Here is a 26255-nt window from a genome sequence, read left to right as displayed (position 1 = left end):
ACAGTAAACAACTAATGCCTGCAGGTGTTGAATGAAAGAGGAGTGATGCACCAGCTCTGGTTGTATCCACTTCAGCACTTTGGGCCCCACCTGTGGCAGAAAGGTGTATCGCAGCCATGCACCAAGGCAATATTTAGTTTCGGACAGAAGGGGGCAGCAGTCTACCGGCCAATATCGTCTCTTTGGTCACAGCAAATATGGCGGTCTTCAGCTAGATCCACGCTATACAGACTACCGATTGAGAATATTACTGTTAAATTACGTTATTGTTGCTGTTGGCGGCGATAAGGACATTGAAGGAGTTTTAACCGGTAACTATAGATTCTAAATTATGTGACTTTTCATCTGTATTCCATCGTAACTGACCCATATTGGCACGAGCATGGGGATTCGAACCGGGGGTTAGAGGATAGGCGCGAGTCAGGCCAACTGGGAAACGAGGTCTATAAACCATGAGCCACGGAATAGTATAGACTCTTGGAAGAAATGTTCGATGTCTTTTGTGTTGTACGCGTCTGCGCGATTAGCTAACTTTTACCACAGACCCTGTCCTAGTCAGTATTATGACAGACATCTCAAGAAAATATATGTAGCTAGCTACATAGCTAGCTATTCTTGTAGCATATTGACATTAGCTAGCTAGCTAACGCCGGACACTTCCTACATAAACTTGCTGTAGCAAGTGTGTACGTAGCAAATTTAGCTAGTTATGCCATAAACGTCCAGTTCGCTAACGTTAGTTTTGTCATTACCAACTATTTTTCAGTTTTTTACGACTTTTAGTCGATTATCGATTTAAATCAATCAATCAGTCAATGCAAATCAGTCAGTGGCACATACTCCTACATGTGGGTTGGCTACATGTGCCCTCCAGTCATCTGCCAAAGATGAGTGATGTGATTAACTAGCCAATAACCAGCTTAGCTAACTAGCAAGCAAGAGTATCATGCAATATGCACTGCAGTCATTCTGTGAAATTTGCAAATAAACTATGGTATCCACTGTCCCATGTTTCAATTGGTGAATCTCTCTCTCTCTCTCTCTCTCTCAGGTATGCTGTAGGACGTATGCCTGTGACAGAGAGTTGCACAGTTAGGCTGTTAAGGCTGCCTCTCACCAAGAAGAGATGCTCAGTAAAGTTGTCTAGGCTTTCTGTGATAAAGAAGAGGTGCTCAGTAAGGCTGTCAAGGCTTCTTTTGACTGATAAGTGGTGCTCAGTAAGGTTGTGTAGGCTACCTGTGACAAAGAAGAGTTGCTCAGTAAAGTTATCTAGTCTGCCTGTGACGCAGAAGCGTTGCTCAGTAAGGTTGTCTAGGCTGTTGATGGCAACCATTGCCCAGAAGTTGGGCAAACAGGGTAGCGAGTCCATGGGCGTACCCCATGGAGAGGAGACAGAGGAGCAGACTGATCCACACGAAAAGCCTCGGGCAGAGGCGCAGACCAATCCACATGAAAAACCTCAGGACACAAATGGGGAGGCTGTTGGTGCTACATCTGAACAAGGTAAGCAGCAGAGAGAGTGACACTGTTTAATAAAGTTAAGTGTTCCATGTGACTCCCTAAAAACATGCCACTTCAATACAGCTACGACCAGAAGTTACTTTTCGTAGCAGGTTAGGAGAGCCTTTTCGCTAACCCTTTAACTAACCTTAACCTAATTTTCCTAACCTGCAACGATAATTCTCCTAACCTACAACGAAAAAAGTCACTTCATAGCTGGATCGAAGTGGCATGTTTTTAGGGAATTTTGCATTCCATACTGCATGTAGTGGAGGACAGACCCCACCACGTTCCTATGTTTCCTCAGGCCAGGAGCTGCCTCCAGAAGAGCTTCCTGTAACATCCTCCACCCCGGGAAATCGTCTGCAGAGAAAAAGAGTCCCTAATCCGAAATATCAGAGCGAACCAGACACCGACATGACCAACACAGACCGTGAGTGCCTGGTTATTAATATTGTGTACTAGTAGTAGCCTAATATATGCCTAGATGATAGCGCAAACCAACTTGCCTCTTTTGTTGCTCTGATGTATATTTTGGTCTATTTTTTCCTCATAGTACAATGTCCTGACTCAACAGAAAAGCCAAGGAAAAAGAGGGGCCTGAAAAAATCTGTCTCCAACACAGAAACTGACCAGCAGGAGCCTGCCAAAAAGACCCCAAAACCGAAAACCCCCAAAAAGACACCTGCCAAAAAGACACCACAGAAAAAGGCAGCGGTCTCGAGCATAAACAGTGAAAAGGGGCTTATCAAACAGACCCCTGCCAAGAAGACCTCTGCCAAGAAAATACAACAGGAAACACCACAGGTCAACTCCACGCCCCCCCCTGCAGTCCCGGAACTGAGGGAGACCCCAGAGGAGCCTGAAACCACCCCTGGTGGCAGACCCAAGCGGAGGGCAGCAAAAGCGTATGTGACATCATCTAGTCCCCCATCATTTTGATTCTGTTACAGCAAGTAAGCAGTCTCTGATGGTAAAGAAGAGATGCTCCTATACAGTATGCCTATTAGTGGAGATTTCAGTGAATGAGTAGTAGTATTCTTCTTGTTTGGCCAGTGTTTTATACAGCTACCTTTGGCTCCCAATGCTTTTTCAATATCTCATTCACTTTGGATGGACTCTATTATAAAACAATCATAAATGGCCACCAAATCAAACTTTATCTCTTCACATCAAAAGCAATTTCACATTTCAGAGTTTGGAAAAAGTAATGCTCAATTGACCCATTGTTGTATGTTTCTGTTCTATCTCAGTGCATTGCAGTACCTCCATACCCTGGCCAAGGAGGTATACAACCAATCTGACAATGCTACTAAGAACGACTGGGAGTCTAGCCCAGTCCCCAGCCCCAGCTCAACCCAGCCCCAGAAACGGACCAGAGGCAAGGGCAAGAAGAGGAAGGCCCCTGATTTTGACAGTGACAACGCCGCAGAGGATATGGACTTTGTTCCAGAAAATAAAGACACTGAGGAGGAACGTGAGGATGAAGATACTCAAGAAGACCTAGACTTAGACTTGGAGCAGAGGCACACACCAACGAAAGACCTTAGATCCAGACGCATTTCCAGAGGTCTTGTGAGTACCATTTTTTTTAACAGAAGATTGTGATAAATAGACTAGCAGACAAACCAAGAGATATTGGGAGGTATTTTTCCCACTAGACGACCACAGTCTGAGACCAATGACAAACTAAATGAAGACTTTTGTGTTACCGTTGTCATGTTTTATTTTTTGTCACTCAGTCAAGTCAAGCTCGATATCATGGTAACGCCCCCAATGGACTGACCAACATCGTGATGGGACCCATCTGGATGTGCACCAAAACCACCAAGACCTTGTAAGTGGCTCGCCTGCCTTCTATGGGGCAGGTAGCTTAGTGGTTAAGAGCGTTGTGCCAGTAACCAAAAGGTCGCTGGTTCTAATCCCCGAGCCAACTAGGTGAAAAATCTGTTGATGTGCCCTTGAGCAAGGCACTTAACTCTAATTGCTCCTATAAGTAGCTCTGGATAAGAGCGTCTGCTAAATGAGTAAATGTATGTAGCAATAAAAAAATGAGGTTTTATTGCTTACTGCCAGTAGGGGGTGCTCAATGCATTTACATTATTCACTCCTGGGTCTTTTGTCCTGGCTCTTTCTGTGGGTTTGACTGACTGTCTTTTGCAGCCGTGATGAACACTGTAACGAATGGGTCTTTGCTGAGTGGATACCTTCAGAGAAGGATTGGCATTGCTTGTCGGACAGGTAGAAATATCATTACACATTTGATTATTACATTATACTTGATCTCCCAGAAAAAATACTACATATATCTCACAAATCAAGTAACCCAAGAATACATCAAATGTTTGGTATGCATTTCCCCTCCCAGTGAGGCTGAGCAGTATCTACCGCAGGAGATGATGTCTACAGCCTTCAGCTTCTCCAGAGAGGGCATCAGAGAGGAGACTCCTCTGCACAGAATGAAGAGGTAGGTCCTTTGTAGCTCAATTTGTAATTGTGGTGCTAGCAACACCAAGGTCTTGGTCAAGTCCTTGATATATATATATAAAAAAATTTTTAAGTATCTTACTGTTGTTTGCTGTCCAGGTTTGAGTGCCTGCCACCTCATCCTGAGCGCTGGGACATGCTATTCTATACGGGCGGCCCGGTGTGGGCCATGGACTGGTGCCCCACCCCCGATGGCGCCCCTGCCAGCCAGTGCGCTGCCATCTACTGCCACAGGAACCTGGATGACCAGCACAGGATGAATGAGTTGTACACCAAACCTGGACTCATCCAGATCTGGGATATGGGACAACTCCAGTACAACACCAGGTAGGGACCATGGCAATGGCCAGTTAATGGGGATCAGTATCGTTTTTTTTCTTAAATAACTATATATTTTTCTATCTACCGCTACAATCTTCTTGATCTTTCTACCTTTCTCTGGGCCATCTCTCTGCTCCATCTCTCCCCAGTCCCCAGTCCTCTCCACGGCTGGCCTATGGTATTGCCCAGGATAAAGGCTTTGTGTGGAACCTGAAGTGGTGTCCAGGAGGAGCCTGGGAGCTGCCCACCACTAACAGGAAGGTAGGAACAGAAGCACACAGAGATACACAGGGACCTGACATGTTAAATCTACATCAGTAATGTCTGTTACTGCATAATGGCTAAACATGACTGTAAAAGAGAACTGTATAAAACATTAAAAAATAGAATGTATGACTCTCTTTGTCCCTCTCTTTCCTTCTGTCCTCCCCCTCTCTCTGGCAGGCCCCTCACATGCCCAGAATGGGTCTCCTGGCTGCCTCCACATCAGATGGTCACATCACCATCTACAGCCTGCCTCACCCCGACACACTACTAGCCCGCAGGAAACACACCGCTAAAGGTTAGCATGCTCATTTAAAGTGGAACTGACAGCGTTTTAACTACTTTGCAGATATGAAACAAACAGACAATCATGATATCAGTAAAAATATCAAATTCCCAGTTTATGCTACAAAACCAACTTTATTAGGTTTTAAAAATAGGTTATATTTGACTAAAAATTCCATGATGTAGATAGAGTAAGGTATTGCTGGCAGTTTAATGCATGATTAATATAATTCACCAATACATTTATTGTCAGTCCAACAAATATTGCTATCAGGTTGTAAATCACAGCTGGCCCGGTAAATTGTTTACTTCCTCCAGCCATTCGGGATGCACTGTTTCAGTTTCAATGACTCAATATTTTGGACAAAAACTGACGAATGTAACCAGGGCTGGGAATGTCAATACAATCAAACTAGCAAGGACAATGATCACAAGTCGGTCATAACGTGGCCAATAGGCTAGCTTATCTATTTATGTAGCTATTTATTTAGCAAGCTAAAAACACGGTGCCTAACGTTAGCTAGCTGCTGGTAGGATGTTGTCATTGGACGAGTGGTTGAGTAGGCGACTTTTTCCCCCAATATCGTTTTTTGGTGGCTACAGCTAGAGATGCGGGTGTCATTTGGTTAGCTAGCAAGAAATGTGAATCACTTTGCTAGCTAGCTATACTGAACTTGTACGACTGTTATCCACAGTTAGCATATTTCTTAGTTGTCAATCAAATGTATTTGGCATTGATCAAATGGGCGGACAGGCTGGCAAGTTCCCATTCAGGTGTCAAAACGTGGGTTGGGACAAGCATGCATTGGCAGGCAAGCTGCAGAAGAGCGAGCAGGCTACTTACTATTCCCCATCGTTTATCAGTGCAATTTGTACGGCCAACTACAAGCTGAAAAGGTTTGAGAGGATTTATCTACTGTTCCCTCGTTAAATTTTTTACATCTCGCTCCGGCTAGCATTAGTTGTTGATCTTGTTGTGCATAGGCAACTGAGGAAGAGAGCCTACGTTTTCATGGTTGTTTGATCAATAGGACTGTAAAGTTCCCAAATGTAAGAGGACTCACGTGGTATTTACATATTTGCAGAAATCCATTCAGGTGTATTTTGTGCCTTTTGGCAAACGCTTTCTAATGATCTAAAGTCGCGCTGTTGCTACTGCCTGTAAACACAGTGGGGCCCGTGTAAACAGCTGCATTTGTCTCTAGAATCGTTTACCAATATAAGTAACTGGAAGGGTCTGAAAACTCGCAAAATATTTTTGCCAACACTGTCGGTGTGGCAAATGGCTTATTTGCATAAAGGCCTACTGTAGCTCTGATTGGCTATGGTGCACGGGTCTGTGTAGACTCCGATCCTGGATAAGACACGTTTTTATTAGGTTTAATATACTGCAGTGTCTATTAATTGTCGAAAGGCATGTCTGCTTTCCCACTCTATATTGCTATAGAATTTTCTCAACGTCTTTCCCAAACATAGTATGAATCTATGAAACGTGAAAATGACCATATCGAAGTGCTCGCTTGTCAAAAATATAAGAAAAGGCATATTCTTCCTGGGGGTGTATTTTAATAGAAGATTTAATGTTGCTAAAACGCGGTCAGTTCCACTTTAACACATGATAGAACCAAAGCAACTGACAATTAAGACATATATTAGTAATTTGTGATAGAATTTTGATCTGTGACAGATATATAGTCCCCTGTAGCTCAGTTGGTAGAGCATGGCGCTTGCAACGCCAGGGTTGTGGGTTCGTTTCCCACGGGGGCCAGTATGAAAAAGGTATGCACTCACTAACTGTAAGTCGCTCTGGATAAGAGCGTCTGCTAAAAATGTAAAAATATTATATCAGTAATATATCCCGGAATCAAACCTACTCTGGTGTTGTAGTTGTATGTGCTGTTCCAGAAGGGAGCAGTATTGTCATTCAACAGCCTGAACTTGGTCCTGCAGAAAAGCTGGAAGTCTTTTTAAAATCAGTTTTCATGCTGCTCATTGAAGTGGCAAATATTTTTCGCCAAGTCAGATAAATCCGTATTCGTATTGTCTTCGTTTTTTGATGTAAGGGCACATTTTTGTTTTGTTATTATTAAATCTGATGCCTTAGGCTATTTACCATAAAAATCTATTGACATCTTCAGTTACAGGTGTGCTCGTGTCAGTGCATATGTTGTAATTTTCCTCCTATGTCCCATACACATTTCTGCCTGCCTCTCCAAATCTCCCCTGGGATCACATGATCTTTGACCAAGGTAATAGTCACTCTGCTGGGGCTTTCTCCCCCACTGCATTATTCTCCCATTGTTGTGCTGATGCATGGACTGTCCACACCACGAAAACTGCATCCTCACACATCTAACACAATGTGTCCGTGTGCGCACGCGCACGCGCACGTATGTTTGCGTGCGCATCCTTCTATTCATCTCTGCAGTAGAACGAGAGATGGAGGGAGGTGACAAAATGAAGGGAGGGGATGGTAGGGTGGATAGGGGCAGGGAGAGATAATTGCTTGCCTGGAGTCATCCTTCGATGATTCTAACCACAGTCTCTCATCCCAGTCTGTCTGTAAGAACTCTTTCACATTTACTGGAGAGTACAAATCTGTCTACAAGGTCATGCACTCCAACGTGCCATCGACATAGCGGTATCAAACTCTGCATTACAATGCGTTTATCACAGTGACTATAAATGAATGGACAAAACCATCGATCACGTGACACCATTCATTCCTACGCGAAGACTCAATAGCGCATTGAAGCCAAATGAAGTCGGTTAAGATGGCATCTCATGGAGACATAACATGGGCAGTTTGAACTACTCCAGGAAGTGACGTTGCAGGCTAGCTCAGTGCTGCCCCCCATTGAGTAACTTGAGTTGAAGGCCGACTGGGGTACTGCAGGCTGCCATTAGCAACTAAATTATTATTATGTGTACGATTTTAAAATAATCGGTCCAAGGACATGCATCTGGTGTATTGGAAGCAATTACCACGATTGTCTTCTAAAAAATGTGTTATTTACACGAAGATTGACCACGAAAATTGCCATTTTCCGTTCACTATAATTGGGGACCGCACCATATTCCTGCTGTGTAAACTAGTGGATTTCGTTATAGGAAGTATCGGGTGAAGTGCGTGGTCTAATGGCAGCCTGCTGTCTAATTTGGCAGGAATATGTTGCGGTTCAGACAAAAGTTTGATTCTGACGTTCCTAGAGGGTATTCATGTGCGTTTATTGACAGGAAACGTTTTTTTTTTTTTGTGGTATGGTTATTTTCTGACGCCAACCACCAGAATGATGCACAACTCGGGGAGTCCAACCAATACAGACTCCCGATGTGTCCCAAAGCTAGGGGATACTTTTTTATGTATGTGTGTGTGATATATATATATATATATATATATATATATATATAGCACCTTAGGGGTTTGTGGTATATGACGAATATACCACGGCTAAGGGCTGTATCCAGGCACTCCGCGTTTCGCATTAGAACTGCCCTTAGCAGTGGTATATTATGGCTTAATTATTATATATAGTAACCATATTATACCCCTAATCTATCTATATCTGTTATAACTGCCAAGTACTCACTGTTGCTACACACTACTAAGACATAACATCTACACTACTGGTCAAAAGTTTTAGAACACCTACTCATTCAAGGGTTTTTCTTTATTTTTACTATTGTCTCAAACGCATTAAGAAGGAAAGAAATTGACACACCTGTTAATTTACATTTACATTTACATTTATGTCATTTAGCAGATGCTCTTATCCAGAAATTGGTGCATTCACCTTATAGCCAGTGGGATAACCACTTTAAAAACATTTTTTTTGGGGGGGGTGGGGTGGGGTAAAGGGATTACTTTATCCTATCCCAGGTATTCCTTAAAGAGGTGGGGTTTCAAATGTCTCCGGAAGGTGGTGAGTGACTCCGCTGTCCTGGCGTCGTAAGGGAGCTTGTTCCACCATTGGGGTGCCAGAGCAGCGAACAGTTTTGACTGGGCTGAGCGGGAACTGTGCTTCCGCAGAGGTAGGGGAGCCAGCAGGCCAGAGGTGGATGAACGCAATGCCCTCGTTTGGGTGTAGAGACTGAAGGTACGGAGGTGCCGTTCCCCTCACAGCTCCGTGGGCAAGCACCATGGTCTTGTAGCAGATGCGAGCTTCAACTGGAAGCCAGTGGAGTGTGCGGAGGAGCGGGGTGACGTGAGAGAACTTGGGAAGGTTGAACATCAGACAGGCTGCGGCATTCTGGATGAGTTGTAGGGGTTTAATGGCACAGGCAGGGAGCCCAGCCAACAGCGAGTTGCAGTAATCCAGACGGGAGATGACAAGTGCCTGGATTAGGACCTGTGCCGTTTCCTGTGTAAGGCAGGGTCGTACTCTCCGAATGTTGTAGAGCATGAACCTACAGGATCGAGTCACCGCCTTGATGTTAGCGGAGAACGACAGGGTGTTGTCCAGGGTCACGCCAAGGCTCTTCGCACACAACGGAGTTGTCAACCGTGATGGCGAGATCATGGAACGGGCAGTCCTTCCCCGGGAGGAAGAGCAGCTCCGTCTTGCCGAGGTTCAGCTTGAGGTGGTGATCCGACATCCACACTGATATGTCTGCCAGGTGACTACCTAATTTATTTTATTTAACTAGGCAAGTCAGTTAAGAACACATTTTTATTTACAATGACGGCCTACACCGGACAAACCGGGCCAATTGTGCGCTGCCCTATGGGACTCCCAATCACAGCCGGTTGTGATACAGCCTGGAATCGAACCGGGGGTCTGTAGTGACGCCTCAAGCACTGAGATGCAGTGCCTTAGACCGCTGCGCCACTCAGGAACTCGTGAAGGTGGTTGAGAGAATGCCAAGAGTGTGCAAAGCTGTCATCAAGGCAAATGGTGGCTACTTTGAAGAATCTCAAATATAAAATATATTTTGATTTGTTTAACACTTTTTTGGTTAATACATGATTCCATATGTGTTATTTCATAGTTTTGATGTCTTCACTATTATTCTACAATGTAGAAAATAGTAAAAAAATAAAGGAAAAACCCTTGAATGAGTAGGTGTGTCCAAACTTTTGACTGGTACTGTGTGTGTGTGTGTGTGTGTGTGTGTGTGTGTATATATATATATATATATATACTGCTCAAAAAAATTAAGGGAACACTTAAACAACACAATGTAACTCCAAGTCAATCACACTTCTGTGAAATCAAACTGTCCACTTAGGAAGAAACACTGATTGACAATAAATGTCACATGCTGTTGTGCAAATGGAATAGACAACAGGTGGAAATTATAGGCAATTAGCAAGACACCCCCCAATAAAGGACTGGTTTTGCAGGTGGTGACCACAGACCACTTCTCAGTTCCTATGCTTCCTGGCTGATGTTTTGGTCACTTTTGAATGCTGGGGGTGCTTTCACTCTAGTGGTAACATGAGACAGAGTCTACAACCCACACAAGTCGCTCAGGTAGTGCAGCTCATCCAGGATGGCACATCAATGCGAGCTGTGGCAAGAAGGTTTGCTGTGTCTGTCAGCGTAGTGTCCAGAGCATGGAGGCGCTACCAGGAGACAGGCCAGTACATCAGGAGACGTGGAGGAGGCCGTAGGAGGGCAACAACCCAGCAGCAGGACTGCTACCTCCGCCTTTGTGCAAGGAGGAGCAGCAGGAGCACTGCCAGAGCCCTGCAAAATGACCTCCAGCAGGCCACAAATGTGCATGTGTCTGCTCAAACGGTCAGAAACAGACTCCATGAGGGTGGTATGAGGGCCCGACGTCCACAGGTGGGGGGTTGTGCTTACAGCCCAACACCGTGCAGGACGTTTGGCATTTGCCAGAGAACACCAAGATTGGCAAATTCGCCACTGGCGCCCTGTGCTCTTCACAGATGAAAGCAGGTTCACACTGAGCACATGTGACAGACATGACAGAGTCTGGAGACGCCGTGGAGAACGTTCTGCTGCCTGCAACATCCTCCAGCATGACCGGTTTGGCGGTGGGTCAGTCATGGTGTGGGGTGGCATTTCTTTGGGGGGCCGCACAGCCCTCCATGTGCTCGCCAGAGGTAGCCTGACTGCCATTAGGTACCGAGATGAGATCCTCAGACCCCTTGTGAGACCATATGTTGGTGCGGTTGGCCCTGGGTTCCTCCTAATGCAAGACAATGCTAGACCTCATGTGGCTGGAGTGTGTCAGCAGTTCCTGCAAGAGGAAGGCATTGATGCTATGGACTGGCCCGCCCGTTCCCCAGACCTGAATCCAATTGAGCACATCTGGGACATCATGTCTCGCTCCATCCACCAACGCCACGTTGCACCACAGACTGTCCAGGAGTTGGCGGATGCTTTAGTCCAGGTCTGGGAGGAGATCCCTCAGGAGACCATCCGCCACCTCATCAGGAGCATGCCCAGGCGTTGTAGGAAGGTCATACAGGCACGTGGAGGCCACACACACTACTGAGCCTCATTTTGACTTGTTTTAAGGACATTACATCAAAGTTGGATCAGCCTGTAGTGTGGTTTTCCACTTTAATTTTGAGGGTGACTCCAAATCCAGACCTCCATGGGTTGATAAATTTGATTTCCATTTTAATTTTTGTGTGATTTTGTTGTCAGCACATTCAACTATGTAAAGAAAAAAGTATTTAATAAGATTATTTCATTCATTCAGATCTAGGATGTGTTATTTTAGTGTTCCCTTAATTTTTTTGAGCTGTGTGTGTGTGATATATATATATATATATATATATATATATATATATATATATATATATATATATATACAGTGGGGAGAACAAGTATTTGATACACTGCCGATTTTGCAGGTTTTCCTACTTACAAAGCATGTAGAGGTCTGTAATTTTTATCATAGGTACACTTCAACTGTGAGAGACGGAATCTAAAACAAAAATCTAGAAAATCACATTGTATGATTTAAGTAATTAATTTGCATTTTATTGCATGACATAAGTATTTCATACATCAGAAAAGCAGAACTTAATATTTGGTACAGAAACCTTTGTTTGCAATTACAGAGATCATACGTTTCCTGTAGGTCTTGTCCAGGTTTGCACACACTGCAGCAGGGATTTTGGCCCACTCCTCCATACAGACCTTCTCCAGATCCTTCAGGTTTCGGGGCTGTCGCTGGGCAATACGGACTTTCAGCTCCCTCCAAAGATTTTCTGTTGGGTTCAGGTCTGGAGACTGGCTAGGCCACTCCAGGACCTTGATGCTTCTTACGGAGCCACTCCTTAGTTGCCCTGGCTGTGTGTTTCGGGTCGTTGTCATGCTGGAAGACCCAGCCACGACCCATCTTCAATGCTCTTACTGAGGGAAGGAGGTTGTTGGCCAAGATCTCGCGATACATGGCCCCATCCATCCTCCCCTCAATACGGTGCAGTCGTCCTGTCCCCTTTGCAGAAAAGCATCCCCAAAGAATGATGTTTCCACCTCCATGCTTCACGGTTGGGATGGTGTTCTTGGGGTTGTTTTCATCCTTCTTCTTCCTCCAAACACGGCGAGTGGAGTTTAGACCAAAAAGCTCTATTTGTGTCTCATCAGAACACATGACCTTCTCCCATTCCTCCTCTGGATCATCCAGATGGTCATTGGCAAACTTCAGACGGGCCTGGACATGCGCTGGCTTGAGCAGGGGGACCTTGCGTGCGCTGCAGGATTTTAATCCATGACGGCGTAGTGTGTTACTAATGGTTTTCTTTGAGACTGTGGTCCCAGCTCTCTTCAGGTCATTGACCAGGTCCTGCCGTGTAGTTCTGGGCTGATCCCTCACCTTCCTCATGATCATTGATGCCCCACGAGGTGAGATCTTGCATGGAGCCCCAGACTGAGGGTGATTGACCGTCATCTTGAACTTCTTCCATTTTCTAATAATTGCGCCAACAGTTGTTGCCTTCTCACCAAGCTGCTTGCCTATTGTCCTGTAGCCCATCCCAGCCTTGTGCAGGTCTACAATTTTATCCCTGATGTCCTTACACAGCTCTCTGGTCTTGACCATTGTGGAGAGGTTGGAGTCTGTTTGATTGAGTGTGTGGACAGGTGTCTTTTATACAGGTAACGAGTTCAAACAGGTGCAGTTAATACAGGTAATGAGTGGAGAACAGGAGGGCTTCTTAAAGAAAAACTAACAGGTCTGTGAGAGCCGGAATTCTTACTGGTTGGTAGGTGATCAAATACTTATGTCATGCAATAAAATGCAAATTAATTACTTAAAAATCATACAATGTGATTTTCTGAATTTTTGTTTTAGATTCCTTCTCTCACAGTTGAAGTGTACCTATAATAAAAATTACAGACCTCTACATGCTTTGTAAGTAGGAAAACCTGCAAAATCATCAGTGTATCAAATACTTGTTCTCCCCACTGTGTGTATATATATATATATATATATATATATATATATATATATATATATATATTATTTCTTAGATTTATACCCCAATTTTGTGATATCCAATTGGTAGTTACAGTCTTGTCCCATCACTGCAACTCCCGTACGGAGGTCGAGAGCCATGCGTCCTCCGAAACACGACCCTGCCAAGCCCCACTGCTTCTTGACACACTGCTCGCTTAAACCGGAAGCCAGCCGCACCAATGTGTTGGAGTTTACACCATACAAGTCGCTAGAGCGACATGGCCCGGGATCGAACCCGGGTCTGTAGTGACGCCTCAAGCACTGCGCCACTCGGGAGGCTAAGGTGCCTTTTTTCTATTATAAACGTTTAACAATGTAATTAGACTAGTAAGAAGTATTGTTTTTGTCATACCCATGGTAAACGGTCTGATATACCACAGCTTTCAGCATTCAGGGCTCAACCATCTGGTTTATAATATACCATAGACTGTAAGGAGTGACTTGAAGTAGCATCAGAGGTAAATGTCTGAGTGTTTTACTGTATCTCTTACAGATGACACTGCTCTGTCCTGTTAAGAGCATTGGTCAATTGCACACAAGGTCCAACCAAAATGTGACTTTTGCTTTTAACCCAATCCATCCGAAAGACACACATGCATACAGATACAAGTTGTATTGGAGAGGTGCGGGGGGCTGCAACACTGGGTGCCCGGGGAGCTGCTGTGATTTGATACCAGCAACCCTCCGGTTGCCAGCTCACTTCCCAACAGATTTTTCCTGTCGGACCCGGGATTCGAACTGGCAACCCTCCGGTTGCTGGCTCGCCTCTCTAACCGCTAGGCTACCTGCCGTACAGTCTACTCCCTTATGAGGTACATCAGCCTTGGGGGCGATGTGATAAAGACTACGGTCATTAGGTTGATGATGTTTATCTGGCCCATCCATCATTTACACTAAAAAATACCTGCTTCATCCCTCATAGTTGTGGCAACTATCACATTTTCGTGATATCCAATTTTGTTGGAGGAAACACCATACAACTGGCGACCGTGTCAGCGTGCATGCGCCCGGCCCGCTACAGAAGTCTCTACAGCATGGTGGGACAAGGACATCCCGGCTGGCCAAACACTCCCCTAACCTAGACGACGCTGGGCCAATTGTGCATCGCCTCATGGTCAAGGCCGGCTGCGACACAGCCCGGGATCGAACCCGGATCTGTAGTGACGCCTCAAGCACAGCGATGCAGTTACTTAGACCGCTGCGCCACTCGGGAGGCCAGTTAACTTGAATGTACGTTCTAATTATATTTTTCAAAGCAGAAGCAAATGAACCATTTCAGCAGGATACACTCATAACTGCACACATACCTATATATAACTGCACACATACATATATATATATCACACACACACACACACACACACACACACACACACACACACACACAGGGTAGCCAGCCAGGCAGGGCTCACTCCAGGAGATAAGAGCAGCACTGCAGAGAGGGTCTGATTCATGGACCTGTCTAGCATCAGGACCTTCCGTTTTTAGCCTATATTTTTTTCTATAGCACTGGTTGTCATTTATCCATCTGCCTCAAAGGTTTTATGTTTATAGAGTCACAGCTTTAAGTCTGTCGGCCCTATATAGGCAGCTCAGAAAGCTGGAGTCATTCACCATTGGGTTACAATGCTCCCTTCAGTATATCAGGTTGGGGTCAACTTTTATGGTGCTCTTTTTGAGCCGTTTGTGGATGCAGCATTGTTTTTGTTTTTTTAGTGCCCAAAATCCCTGACTTTTCTCTTCTTCTTTTAGTGCCCTTTTATATCGGTTAATTGTTGCCATGCCTCATTATACACAGTTCCACAGCAGCCTCTCCCCATCCCCCAGGTTCCGAGCTGGGGGATGAAAGGTTACAGTACATGGTCAGTGCCCTGAGAAGTTACATTTAGCTAGTCTGGGAGAGCCTAGCTGGGTTACTAAACTGAACTATGACCCCCTCAGAGTCACAGCAGGACGGGACAGCCACACCTGTGACAAGTGACATTAGAGGGGCCCTTGTGCTGCCTGTATGGAGGGCGAGGTGTGAGGCTAGGAGAGGGAATGTAGTGAACTTGAATGTACCTCAACTACCTCAACTAGCCGGTGCCCCCGCACATTGACTATGCAACGGTACCCCCCTGTATATATAGCCTCCCTACTGTCACTTTATTCTATTGTATATATAGCCTCCCTACTGTCACTTTATTTTTACTTCTGCTCTTTTTTTCTCAACACTTTTTTGTTGTTGTTTTATTCTTACTTTTTTTTGTTTAAAATAAATGCACTGTTGGTTAAGGGCTGTAAGTAAGCATTTCACTGTAATGTCTGCACCTGTTGTATTCGGCGCATGTGACCAATAAAATTTGATTTTATTTTATTTGAATTGTCTACATTTAGCCATAAAGCGAGAGAGAGATGGGGGAGAAATGGGGCCTTTTAAAAGACTGGATGAAATGCAAATTAGTTAATCAAAACCCCATTCTGTAATGCCGTCGCTGTAATTTATTATTATTGTGAGCCAGCCTTGTCTCTGTGCAAAAGTGACAGGGTTAAGGGTTCAGATGCTTGTGCACGTGCGCTCACCATCTGCAAGACTGTTTGGGGCAGATAATTACAAAAAGCTTTTGGTGTGCGTGAGAGTGCCCGTTAAAAAAAACCTGGCTAAAAAAACAGCCTATCTCCTCCTTGCTCAATGAAGATAATTTACTAGCTCATTCCATCAGACAAGGATCTATAATTGAAATGACAAAGAAGATGTATCGCTACGCAGTTGTTAGTGTTGGAAGCCATGAATTTCAGCCTAGTATCTGACACCTTGCTCCCCCAGACCTGTCACTCACACAGGCCTCAATCAGCCTATGTGGAAGGGAGGCTGCTGGGTTTGGGTGGAGGGGGTCGAAGGTGGGGTGGGGAGGCAGTGAGGCGTGATGCTGTATCGACCCCATCGACCTGTAGGGGGGGTGGAAGAGGTGGGGTAGAGAGGGATGAGACCAGAGGAGAGGTAGCGGAACCTGCAATCCTCCACAGACTAACACTACTCTTTCAGACACCCAACCTTTGCCGTATTCCTCCTGTTAGATATAAAGTGTCATGAACATTTCTCCAGTATTGTACATATTCAACAGTCCCTGTTCTTTTATCTATCTAACGCCATGCTGTTATTACAACCTTTTGTAATAAATAAATAAAGCTTCAGCCACATAAATGCCTCGGTATCAGGCCAGTTTAAGTGGCTGAGCTGATAGACCGACAGGGGCAGGATCCTAACAGTAGCCTGAGGGTAGCCAGATCTCTGGACACATCCAGGGAAGGAGACTGGTTCTCTGGGTCTGGGCCAGCAGGGTAGCCAGTCAGATAAGGGTTCAGTCAGATCGGATGTAATGCCAAGAGAAGGTTCAGAGTCCGACTCTTGAGTGTCTGCTTCTATTGAAAAACAGTAGTCAGACGGACAAACGGTACCATGTCCAGTCAGTGATTGAATGGCCCTGGGCCCCGTCCCGGCACATCCATCTTGTAGAGGAGACAGACACGGCCTGGGATTCTGACGGCCAGCCGATTTAACACCAGACTGGCTTTGGAGAGGGACTGTGATTCCTCAGCTCCCTGTCTCTCTCTGTCTCAGTGATGTCTGACTGCACTGACCGCAGGGTGAATGAGATTGTTGATTTAAGTGTGTGTGTGTGTGTGTGTGTGTGTGTTCGCACATCACATAGCCCAGTTTGTTAAATTACAATCCGTAATAAATCTGTGTTCATGTATTGAGTTATCTTCCCATTAATAATCATAGAGTTAATAAATACTATTTATGTGTTTCCCAATAGGTGGAGCCAGCCCAACGCTGATGATCTGCCAGGTAGGCTAATATCTGATCTCTCGTCCTCATCGAGAAGACTACAGATGTATGGGTTTTAATTAGCCCAAGTGTTATCTTCAACTCTCAGCAATTATGAGAAAGAGAAAACACTGTTTTATTTGAAATCTTATGAGATGCTTGTCCTGCTGGTGTGTACAAATCTCATTGTCTTTCGTCCGTGTGTGTGTGTGTGTGTAGGTACAGGGTGTGATCACTCTGAAGCGGGGCTCCTTCAAGACAAACCACGATGAAAAGAATAACCAGGTCCTCTCCATGGACTGGCTGCCTGTCAAACCTCACAACATCCTGGCTGCTGGCTTCTATGATGGTATGACTACCACACATCATAGTCCAGGATGCCTTTGAGGTGTCACTGTGAAACGGGTGTCCTGTGGTGTCACTGTCACTTTTGGCCCAACTTCAACCCTTTAGTCAGTGAGCCTACAGACTCGTATCCAGATAATCCTCCAGCTGTAGTACATGTCCTGTTGTCTTCCCGCTGCAGGTACGGTGGCCCTGTGGGACCTGTCCAGTAAGTCTATTCTGCAGCGGGTGCGTGCTCCAGACCGCTCCTTCACCCTCTACCCCTACCACTGCTTCATCGCCCACGACAATGCCACCCGTGCCCTCAGCTTCTGCCACGCATCCAGGTAAACAGCCAATCAGAGTGATGGATTCAAGGACCTGTCTCAAACCACTAGGTTCTGAAAGTCTGCCCTGCAACACGACCAACTGCACCAAAGCTGTAGCAAAAAACCCATGCAGTATGACTTCAATCCATAGTGTGAGACTTTTAATTTTTTACTTTTATCCGTTTTTCTCCCCAATTGGTAGTTACAGTCTTGTCCCATCGCTGTAACAACCCTACGGACTCGGGAGAGGCGAAGGTCGAGAACCATGCGTCCTCCCTAACACGACCCTGCCAAGCTGCACTGCTTCTTGACACACTGCTTGCTTAACACCGGAAGCCAGCCGCACCAATGTGTCGGAGGAAACAGCTTGCAGGCGCCTGGCCCGCCACAAGGAGTCGCTAGAGCGCGATGGGACAAGGAAATCGTGGCCGGCCAAACCCTCCCCTAACCCGGACGACACTGGGCCAATTGTGCGCCGTCTCATGGGTCTTCCGGTCACGGCTTATGTAGTCTCACACTATGGGGGCCTCCCGAGTGGCGCAGCGGTCTAAGGCACTGCATCGCAGTGCTTGAGGCGTCACTACAGACTCTGGGATCAAACCCGGATGCTGTGCCTTAGACCGCTGTGCCACTCGGGAGGCCCCCATAGTGTGAGACTACATAAGGCTCAGAGACCAGAGCCACCCGCCATCATTACCATTCTGAGCATGTAGAAGGTAAAAAGCAGTGACCTTCTGGCTGTGAGCTCCGCTCTGCGCCATGTGGCTGTCTGAGTCTGCTGGAGCGAAGCTGGGTGGTGCAGGGAGGGAGGGAGAGCAGGGAACAGTGGGAGGTGGATGAAGCCAAGTGTGACTCTCACCCCGTATCTCGCTACCGCTCCGGATTTCTAATAAACATACACTTTTACACACTCTCACGGCTCATGATGATAGCTACAGCTCTGCAATTGTAATAAACACACTCTCTCTCTCAGCTAAAACACATTCCCATTTACCTTATTGGAGGATGGAGGGGGAGCGGAGAGGTACACAGATGGTGGATCTGCGGGCAGAGAGGAGGGGAATGAAGATGTTGTTGTGACTTGTGTAAACATGTCAACGTGTGAGGGTAGAGGAAGGGAGTGGAGGGGGGCACTCAGCTGTCAATCCTGCCCCACTCCAGATGCTCTGTCGGGGACAGACTCTAGAGGGTACGTCCTTATGGCCAGGGGCCGGACCATCCTGGTCATATAGTCTCATGAAGTAAGTGGCAGCACGCTAATTGAGCTCCAGACACCGCCATACAAGACAGCCTCTCTGGAAGTTTCACACCTATCATGGGGAGAGTAATGTCTTAGAGCTCTCTGTTACCGTAACAGTGTGTTCATGATCACATCCCCATGGACTAAAGGGATGGGATCTACCCCTGGTCTGGTCTCAAACAATACCACTCAGTTTACTGGCTAGTGCTCAGTGCCTGCCCTTCCCTCTCATAGCACCCCCTGTAGGAAAGTGTAGAAGAAGCATGCCATGCATCTCCTATGTAACAAGAGCAGAGAAATCGAATTGGCTAGCTAGGAGAGTTAGAAGGCAAGGTGTTCCTCCTCTCATCTCACTCATCAGTCTGCTGCATACTGAACAACCACCAGCAGCTTATAAACCAGCTTTATTAGAACGCTGTACAGATCTGCAGCAGTATCATGAGTCACAGGTTAGAGTGCAACATTGATAGACCATAACAGCGGGTTATTCTCCAGTCTATGGGCTGGTGTTATGGAGACACTCGGGCCCCGCTGGGCTGTTTGGTAGGGGACAGACTGCAGGCATCCGTCTTATCTGGCTGGCTGGGTTTTAATGAGGGACAATGAAGAGCTACTGTACAGGACACTGGGCTGGCAGACTGGAGCTGTCCCCTCCCACCGTTCTTCCTCCTTCATTTCCCTCTCTTTTGTGATTAGACTGTCTGCCATCTTCTCTCTGCCTTTTCTACTCTCTATCAGCTCCACTAATGTCTTTCCTGTCCTCCCTCCTGCTGTTCCTTCCTTCCTCTCCTTATCCCCTCATCTCGTCTCCTCTCTCCTCTGCCCTTCCTTCTCCTAGAGACCTCATGGTGACGGCGGGTGATGACAGGTTGGTGAAAATGTGGGACCTGAGGAGGACCTGGGAGCCCTGCCAGTCCTTCAAGCGCTTCCTCTCCACCGAGGCAGCCTGGCCCCTGCATTGGGCTGGTGTCTTCATCTCTCAGGAGAGCGCCTACGCCACGTGAGTCCCTCTCTCCTCTCCTCCCTCCGATTCAATCATATCTTACCTCTCCATTGTCATCTCCTACCCCCCCTCTCTTTCCCCTCCGTGCGTCTTTTGCTTGTGTAATCAATACCTTGTGAGGGGTATTCTGTTCTATTGTATTGTGCTTTGTTCTTGGTCTGTTTTGTCAGGGGACATGTTTAATTTCTCGTGTCCCCCTTCAGGTTTGGCCAACATGGACTCAATTACTTTGACTCAGGGTATCTGGGCTTCAAGCCACTCTTTCTGGTGCCACGGAAAGGGACCATGTGGGTAAGTGGGAAACTGGGACAGAAACACGACCAATTCCACTGTAGTCCCTACCCCTATTCACTTCTATAGACTGCTTATACCTATCAAATCCTTCCGTATCTATTTTAGTGCAGAGGGAATAGGGACGAGGGGTTGAGTTGATATTGGGCTGCACAATATTTATTTGTCCAACCCCCTTCCTTGTGTTGATTGGTCCGTCTTGGTATTTCTGCAGAGCCTGTCTATCTCTGATTGGCTGAACACGGCTGTAACGGCAGACACAGTGGGAGATGTGATCATGGTCCTACTACCCAACCTGTTCAACAACCCCTGCTACCTCAAACGATCCATCGATCGCAGATTCGTACGTACCCTGTCCAGCCCGGCCTCGCACAACACATAGATATCTCCAAAAACGGCATTTCTAAAGTCACCATTACAAACCGGGTGGTTCTAGCCCTGAATGCTAATTGGCTGAAACCTGTGGTATATCAGACCGTATACCACGGGTATGACCAAATATTTATTTTTACTGTTCTAATTACGTTGGTAACCAGTTTATAATAGCATTAAGGCACCTCAGGGGTTTGTGGTATATGGCCAATATGCTACGTCTAAGGGCTGTATCCAGGCACTCCGTGTTGCGTCGTCCATTAAAACAGCCCTTAGCCGTGGTATATTGGCCATATACCACAAACCAACGAGGTGCCTTATTACTTAATTATACCTTTTGTATACTTTATATTTCATGACATTGACTTACACAACAAGGACTACAGTATGAATGTTTTTAATCGAAATGGGTCCATCTTTTCTCTTAAATCACATTTCTTTTATTCTTTTCAGCCGGTGTTCAGAACCGAAATGGTCCAATTGAAAGAAGGAGTTGAGGAGAATGAGGGTGGACTTGGAGAGGAAGGAAGTGGTTCCACTAGTAATGGAACGTCCCATCATATACCTCAGACCTACAGAGAGACAGCCAATAAGTACTACCTCCACTACCACGACATGGACATGGTGGGTCAGGGTTAAAACAGAGGAAGGAGATAGTGAAGATATTGTCTGTTGGGAGGGGGGGCTCTGTTCCTGCTACATCTCAGCGCAATCTTCGGCTGTTTGTGTGTGTTAAATGATGGGATACCGGGTGTGCTTGCTCTAAGCGCAAGACTGCCTAAGCTCTGCATTGTAGGGGATTGTGTGTGTTTGTGTGTCAGGACCAGACTGCAGTCTGAGCAGCTGATGACACACACCAATACACACAGTGTGTTTATGCACAGAGCACATGTGGCCTGCTAGGTCCAATAGATGTATTAGTTGAGTTATATCTCAGACACACCTGATGGAACTGGAGGGTCCAGGGCGCATCTGCAAACGCCATCCCTGCTCACACACTGGTGCCGTCGGTTTCCACGACAACCCAGCAGTGCACCTAGCCGTGGCCCTTAGTGACGGCCGACTCCTGGGTTAGGATTGATTAAGTGTTGCACCCTTCATTAATTTATACCGCCCCTCCTTCCCCCTCTCCCTTCTCTATGGCTCCTCCATCTGTTCCCCTGCCTTCCGCTCCACCGGCCCTGTCACTGCCCTGCACACACACACACACACACACACACATACCACCCCGAGTCGCCATGGCCTAAGCACGTCCATTACCCACAACCCACCAGGCCAGGGCCCACTTACCTCTGACGTATGTCACCTGACCAGGGCCTGTTGTTAGCGTGGGAGGTGGGGGATGTCGTGTCCAGGGCAGTGGAGTTTATTCCTGCTTCTTGACATAACGCTCCACTTACTCAAACCCTGAGAGAAGAGCTACAGTGGGGATAAAAAGTATTTAGTCAGCCACCAATTGTGCAAGTTCTCCCACTTAAAAATATGAGAGAGGCCTGTAATTTTCATCATAGGTACACGTCAACTATGACAGACAAAATGAGAGAAAATTTTCCAGAAAATCACATTGTAGGATATTTTATGAATTTATTTGCAAATTATGGTGGAAAATAAGTATTTGGTCAATAACAAAAGTTTCTCAATACTTTGTTATATACCCTTTGTTGGCAATGACACAGGTCAAACGTTTTCTGTAAGTCTTCACAAGGTTTTCACACACTGTTGCTGGTATTTTGGCCCATTCCTCCATGCAGATCTCCTCTAGAGCAGTGATGTTTTGGGGCTGTCGTTGGGCAACACAGACTTTCAACTCCCTCCAAAGATTTTCTATGGGGTTAAGATCTGGAGACTGGCTAGGCCACTCCAGGACCTTGAAATGCTTCCTACGAAGCCACTCCTTCGTTGCCCGGGCGGTGTGTTTGGGATCATTGTCATGCTGAAAGACCCAGCCATGTTTCATCTTCAATGGCCTTGCTGATGGAAGGAGGTTTTCACTCGAAATATCACGATACATGGCCCCATTCATTCTTTCCTTTACACGGATCAGTCGTCCTGGTCCCTTTGCAGAAAAACAGCCCCAAAGCATGATGTTTCCACCCCCATGCTTCACAGTAGGTATGGTGTTCTTTGGATGCAACTCAGCATTCTTTGTCCTCCAAACACGACGAGTTGAGTTTTTACCAAAAAGTTCTATTTTGGTTTGATCTGACCATATGACATTCTCCCAATCCTCTTCTGGATCATCCAAATGCACTCTAGCAAACTTCAGACGGGCCTGGACATGTACTGGCTTAAGCAGGGGGACACGTCTGGCACTGCAGGATTTGAGTCCCTGGCGGCGTAGTGTGTTACTGATGGTAGGCTTTGTTACTTTGGTCCAAGCTCTCTGCAGGTCATTCACTAGGTCCCCCCGTGTGGTTCTGGGATTTTTGCTCACCGTTCTTGTGATCATTTTGACCCCACGGGGTGAGATCTTGCGTGGAGCCCCAGATCGAGGGAGATTATCAGTGGTCTTGTATGTCTTCCATTTCCTAATAATTGCTCCCACAGTTGATTTCTTCAAACCAAGCTGCTTACCTATTGCAGATTCAGTCTTCCCAGCCTGGTGCAGGTCTACAATTTTGTTTCTGGTGTCCTTTGACAGCTCTTTGGTCTTGGCCATAGTGGAGTTTGGAGTGTGACTGTTTGAGGTTGTGGACAGGTGACTTTTATACTGATAACAAGTTCAAACAGGTGCCATTAATACAGGTAACGAGTGGAGGACAGAGGAGCCTCTTAAAGAAGAAGTTACAGGTCTGTGAGAGCCAGAAATCTTGCTTGTTTGTAGGTGACCAAATACTTATTTTCCACCATAATTTGCAAATAAATTCATAAAAAATCCTACAATGTGATTTTCTGGAGAGAAAAAAATCTCAATTTGTCTGTCATAGTTGACGTGTACCTATGATGAAAATTACAGGCCTCTCTCATCTTTTTAAGTGGGAGAACTTGCACAATTGGTGGCTGACTAAATACTTTTTCCCCCCACTGTACCTTGGCCTCAATCTGTCTCCCCAGCTGTCCAGTGTGGGAAACATGCTAAGGTTGATGCTTTGAGAGGGGTCACAGAGGGCTGTGGCATTTTACCATGGGCCACTGTTACAGTATCGGTCAGTGGAGATGTGGAGCATTAATGCAGAGATAGAAATAGTCAAAAAAAATAATTTAGAAATTCTTCTTAATTTAGTTTGTGATACAGTGAGTATTGTATGATAGCTCTGTGTTTGGGTGTTTCAGTTTTGTGGTGTTTTAGCTTGTAATTAAGACTATTGAACTCTTTCTCTTCCAGAGAACGTTTAAGAATGTCCAGAACCGAGCTCCTTGGAAGCACATGCAGGCTGCAGAGGCCAAAGGGGGACTGGGTCTGGACCTAATGCCTTTGGCTTCACTAACTAAGGTATGTCTAAGATCAAAAAACATGATTCTCTGACTGCATTCATTTACATTGACATTTTAGTCATTTAGCAGATGCTCTTATCCAGAGCGACTTACAGTTAGTGAATGCATACATTATTTTATTTTTTTCATAATGTGGGAATCGAACCCACAACCCATTCCACCTTGAACAGCTCTTTCATAGTAATGTTTTTCATTGCTGGAGCAGCCAAGCTGAAAGCTGTGTGAATGTGATCTCTGTGACTAAAGTTATCATCTGAAGGGCCACAGCGACTCCTTGACAAACATTTCCAGTGGAGGCGCTGTGCTATAACAGTGATAGCAGCCCATGGATTGGTCATGGAGCCAGGCAGTGACTCTAGATTAGTGGTAATAGAAATATCAGTAGTGGTGTTATCTAGTCTAATGATCCTGGCCAGGCAGGATTAAGCTGTGGATTGAGTAGATCTCCTGATTGGGAATCGATGAGCTGGGTAAAGAGTTGCATTGGAGCTCAACGCTGATGTCAGAGTGCATTAGCCCTCTCTAACTTAATTGCAGCCATGGCTTCAGAGAGCAGAGCTGTGTATTTGGTCGCATTAAAGTAACTGTCCAGTGTTTCCTATTTCTATGAAATATAACCTATCATTAATTACACTGAGTTAAATAGTTTTCCAGGCCAAAAATTGTGATTTAAGTATGTTAAAAAGCAGCTTTTCTGTATTGGAATGGTGTGGGCGTACCCTAAGAATGGTGTGGGCATATACCGGTCATAAAAAATATGAATGCGAGTATACCGCTGATTGGCCAGCTCATTCTCCCCAGGAGGATGACATCCTCTATGAAGAAATAGCAAGCAAGTTTGAGGGGATATTTTAAAAAGTGTTCTCCAATTTATGCTTTGGCTACAAATACGAGTATAGGATGAGTCCGCAATATAATCTGGGTATTAGTTAACAGAATATGCCCATTAAAAAATTTCACGGGACAGTTACTTTAACAACAGACTTAATCAATCTCCACTGTCTCAAGCACCTACACTATTATTTATTGGTTGACAGGCTCACCTTATTTCTAGTTGTGGATGTGTGACTGTTGAGTTGAGGACATGAATTCTCCTTGAAGGTCAATAAACATAATATTGTCATTTGTATCCAGTTAGTTGCACATGCAGAAATCCAACCTACAAGTCTGGTGTCGCAAACACCATGCTTCAAACAACTGAGCCATCTCTAAATGATCCTAAATCATAATCTGTGTGCTCTGACTGTTCCCACCATGTTCTCCTTCTCTTCTTTATAGATCCGTTTCAACCCCAACCTGTGTGCCCAGAGCTGGGTGTTGTCTGGGGGCCAGGCGGGCCTGGTAAGAGCCCACTGCCTCAGGGCCATGAACAGCTCTCACATTAACAAGATGGTGCAGGAGAGCCAGGCCCAGTTCAGCACCATGTTCACCCAGGACACCACAGACAGCCAGGGGGACGCCAGTGCCGTCAGACACACCACAGAAAAGCTATAGGTCTAGGTTCCTGGAGGTCTGCTCTCTGTAGCTCCCCCTCAGTGGACTGCAGTGTACACCACTCCCAACTTCCTAAAGACTAAAATTAGGGCTTCATTCTAACTTTGGATCCACACACAGAATTTACATGTCAAAGGGAGATTTACATGGAAGTTTGAGTTACAGGAGTGGATCTCAAGGTAGGATCCAGCTCCCAAGGAATGTGATTGGCTGCTTTGTTTGGACAGTAAGCCCACCGTGTTTTTATCTTCTGCAAGACCACAATGTTTTTATATTTAACTTATTTCAAGAAGGAAAAATAAATGCTATTTTGCTATAACTTGTTAATAAATGTTTTTATTATTTTTTATATATATTTGAAAAAAAGGTGTGAATACATTGAACTGAGGACTGACTTGAAGGGTTCTTATAGAACCCATACTCGGCGTCATTGCAAAGCTATAGCACTTTAGGGTTTTTCTGTTCATTCATTCTGCTTATATTCTGCCTTTCTTGCCACTGTTCCTTTTCCATCTCACACTTTCAGGTCCATGACTTCTGTATATCAGGTATAAACCATGTTTTAGATGTATTTGTCTCTGAGCCAATGAGTTTATACTTCTTTGTCTCTGAGGGTTTGTCTGTCAGTGTCTGTTTATTAAAATGATATTTTCTGTCTTT

General features: G+C 45.6%; 1 protein-coding gene across 2 annotated transcripts; it reads left to right on the top strand.

The window, feature by feature from the left end:
* Positions 1-179: 179 nt before the first annotated feature.
* Positions 180-26255, top strand: gtf3c2 (general transcription factor IIIC, polypeptide 2, beta). Of its 2 annotated transcripts, none has more exons than XM_045210163.1 (20): positions 180-311; positions 1052-1503; positions 1808-1933; positions 2078-2408; positions 2754-3075; positions 3243-3337; positions 3664-3741; positions 3869-3967; positions 4087-4314; positions 4458-4569; positions 4753-4870; positions 17097-17128; positions 17327-17456; positions 17634-17778; positions 19839-20000; positions 20207-20294; positions 20509-20637; positions 21120-21290; positions 23992-24099; positions 25380-26255. In XM_045210163.1, exons 2-20 carry the CDS (start codon positions 1068-1070, stop codon positions 25593-25595), a joined length of 3126 nt encoding a protein of 1041 aa, XP_045066098.1. In that variant the 5' UTR covers positions 180-311; positions 1052-1067; the 3' UTR covers positions 25596-26255. The 2 variants fall into 2 exon arrangements, with proteins under 2 accessions (XP_045066098.1, XP_045066097.1); XM_045210162.1 differs by having other exon boundaries at positions 2057-2408.

This window comes from Coregonus clupeaformis, chromosome 33 (genome assembly GCF_020615455.1).
Source record: "Coregonus clupeaformis isolate EN_2021a chromosome 33, ASM2061545v1, whole genome shotgun sequence".
NCBI lineage: Eukaryota > Metazoa > Chordata > Actinopteri > Salmoniformes > Salmonidae > Coregonus > Coregonus clupeaformis.
Note: the sequence above shows the minus strand (reverse complement) of the source record. Positions and strands in the feature narration are given on the sequence as shown.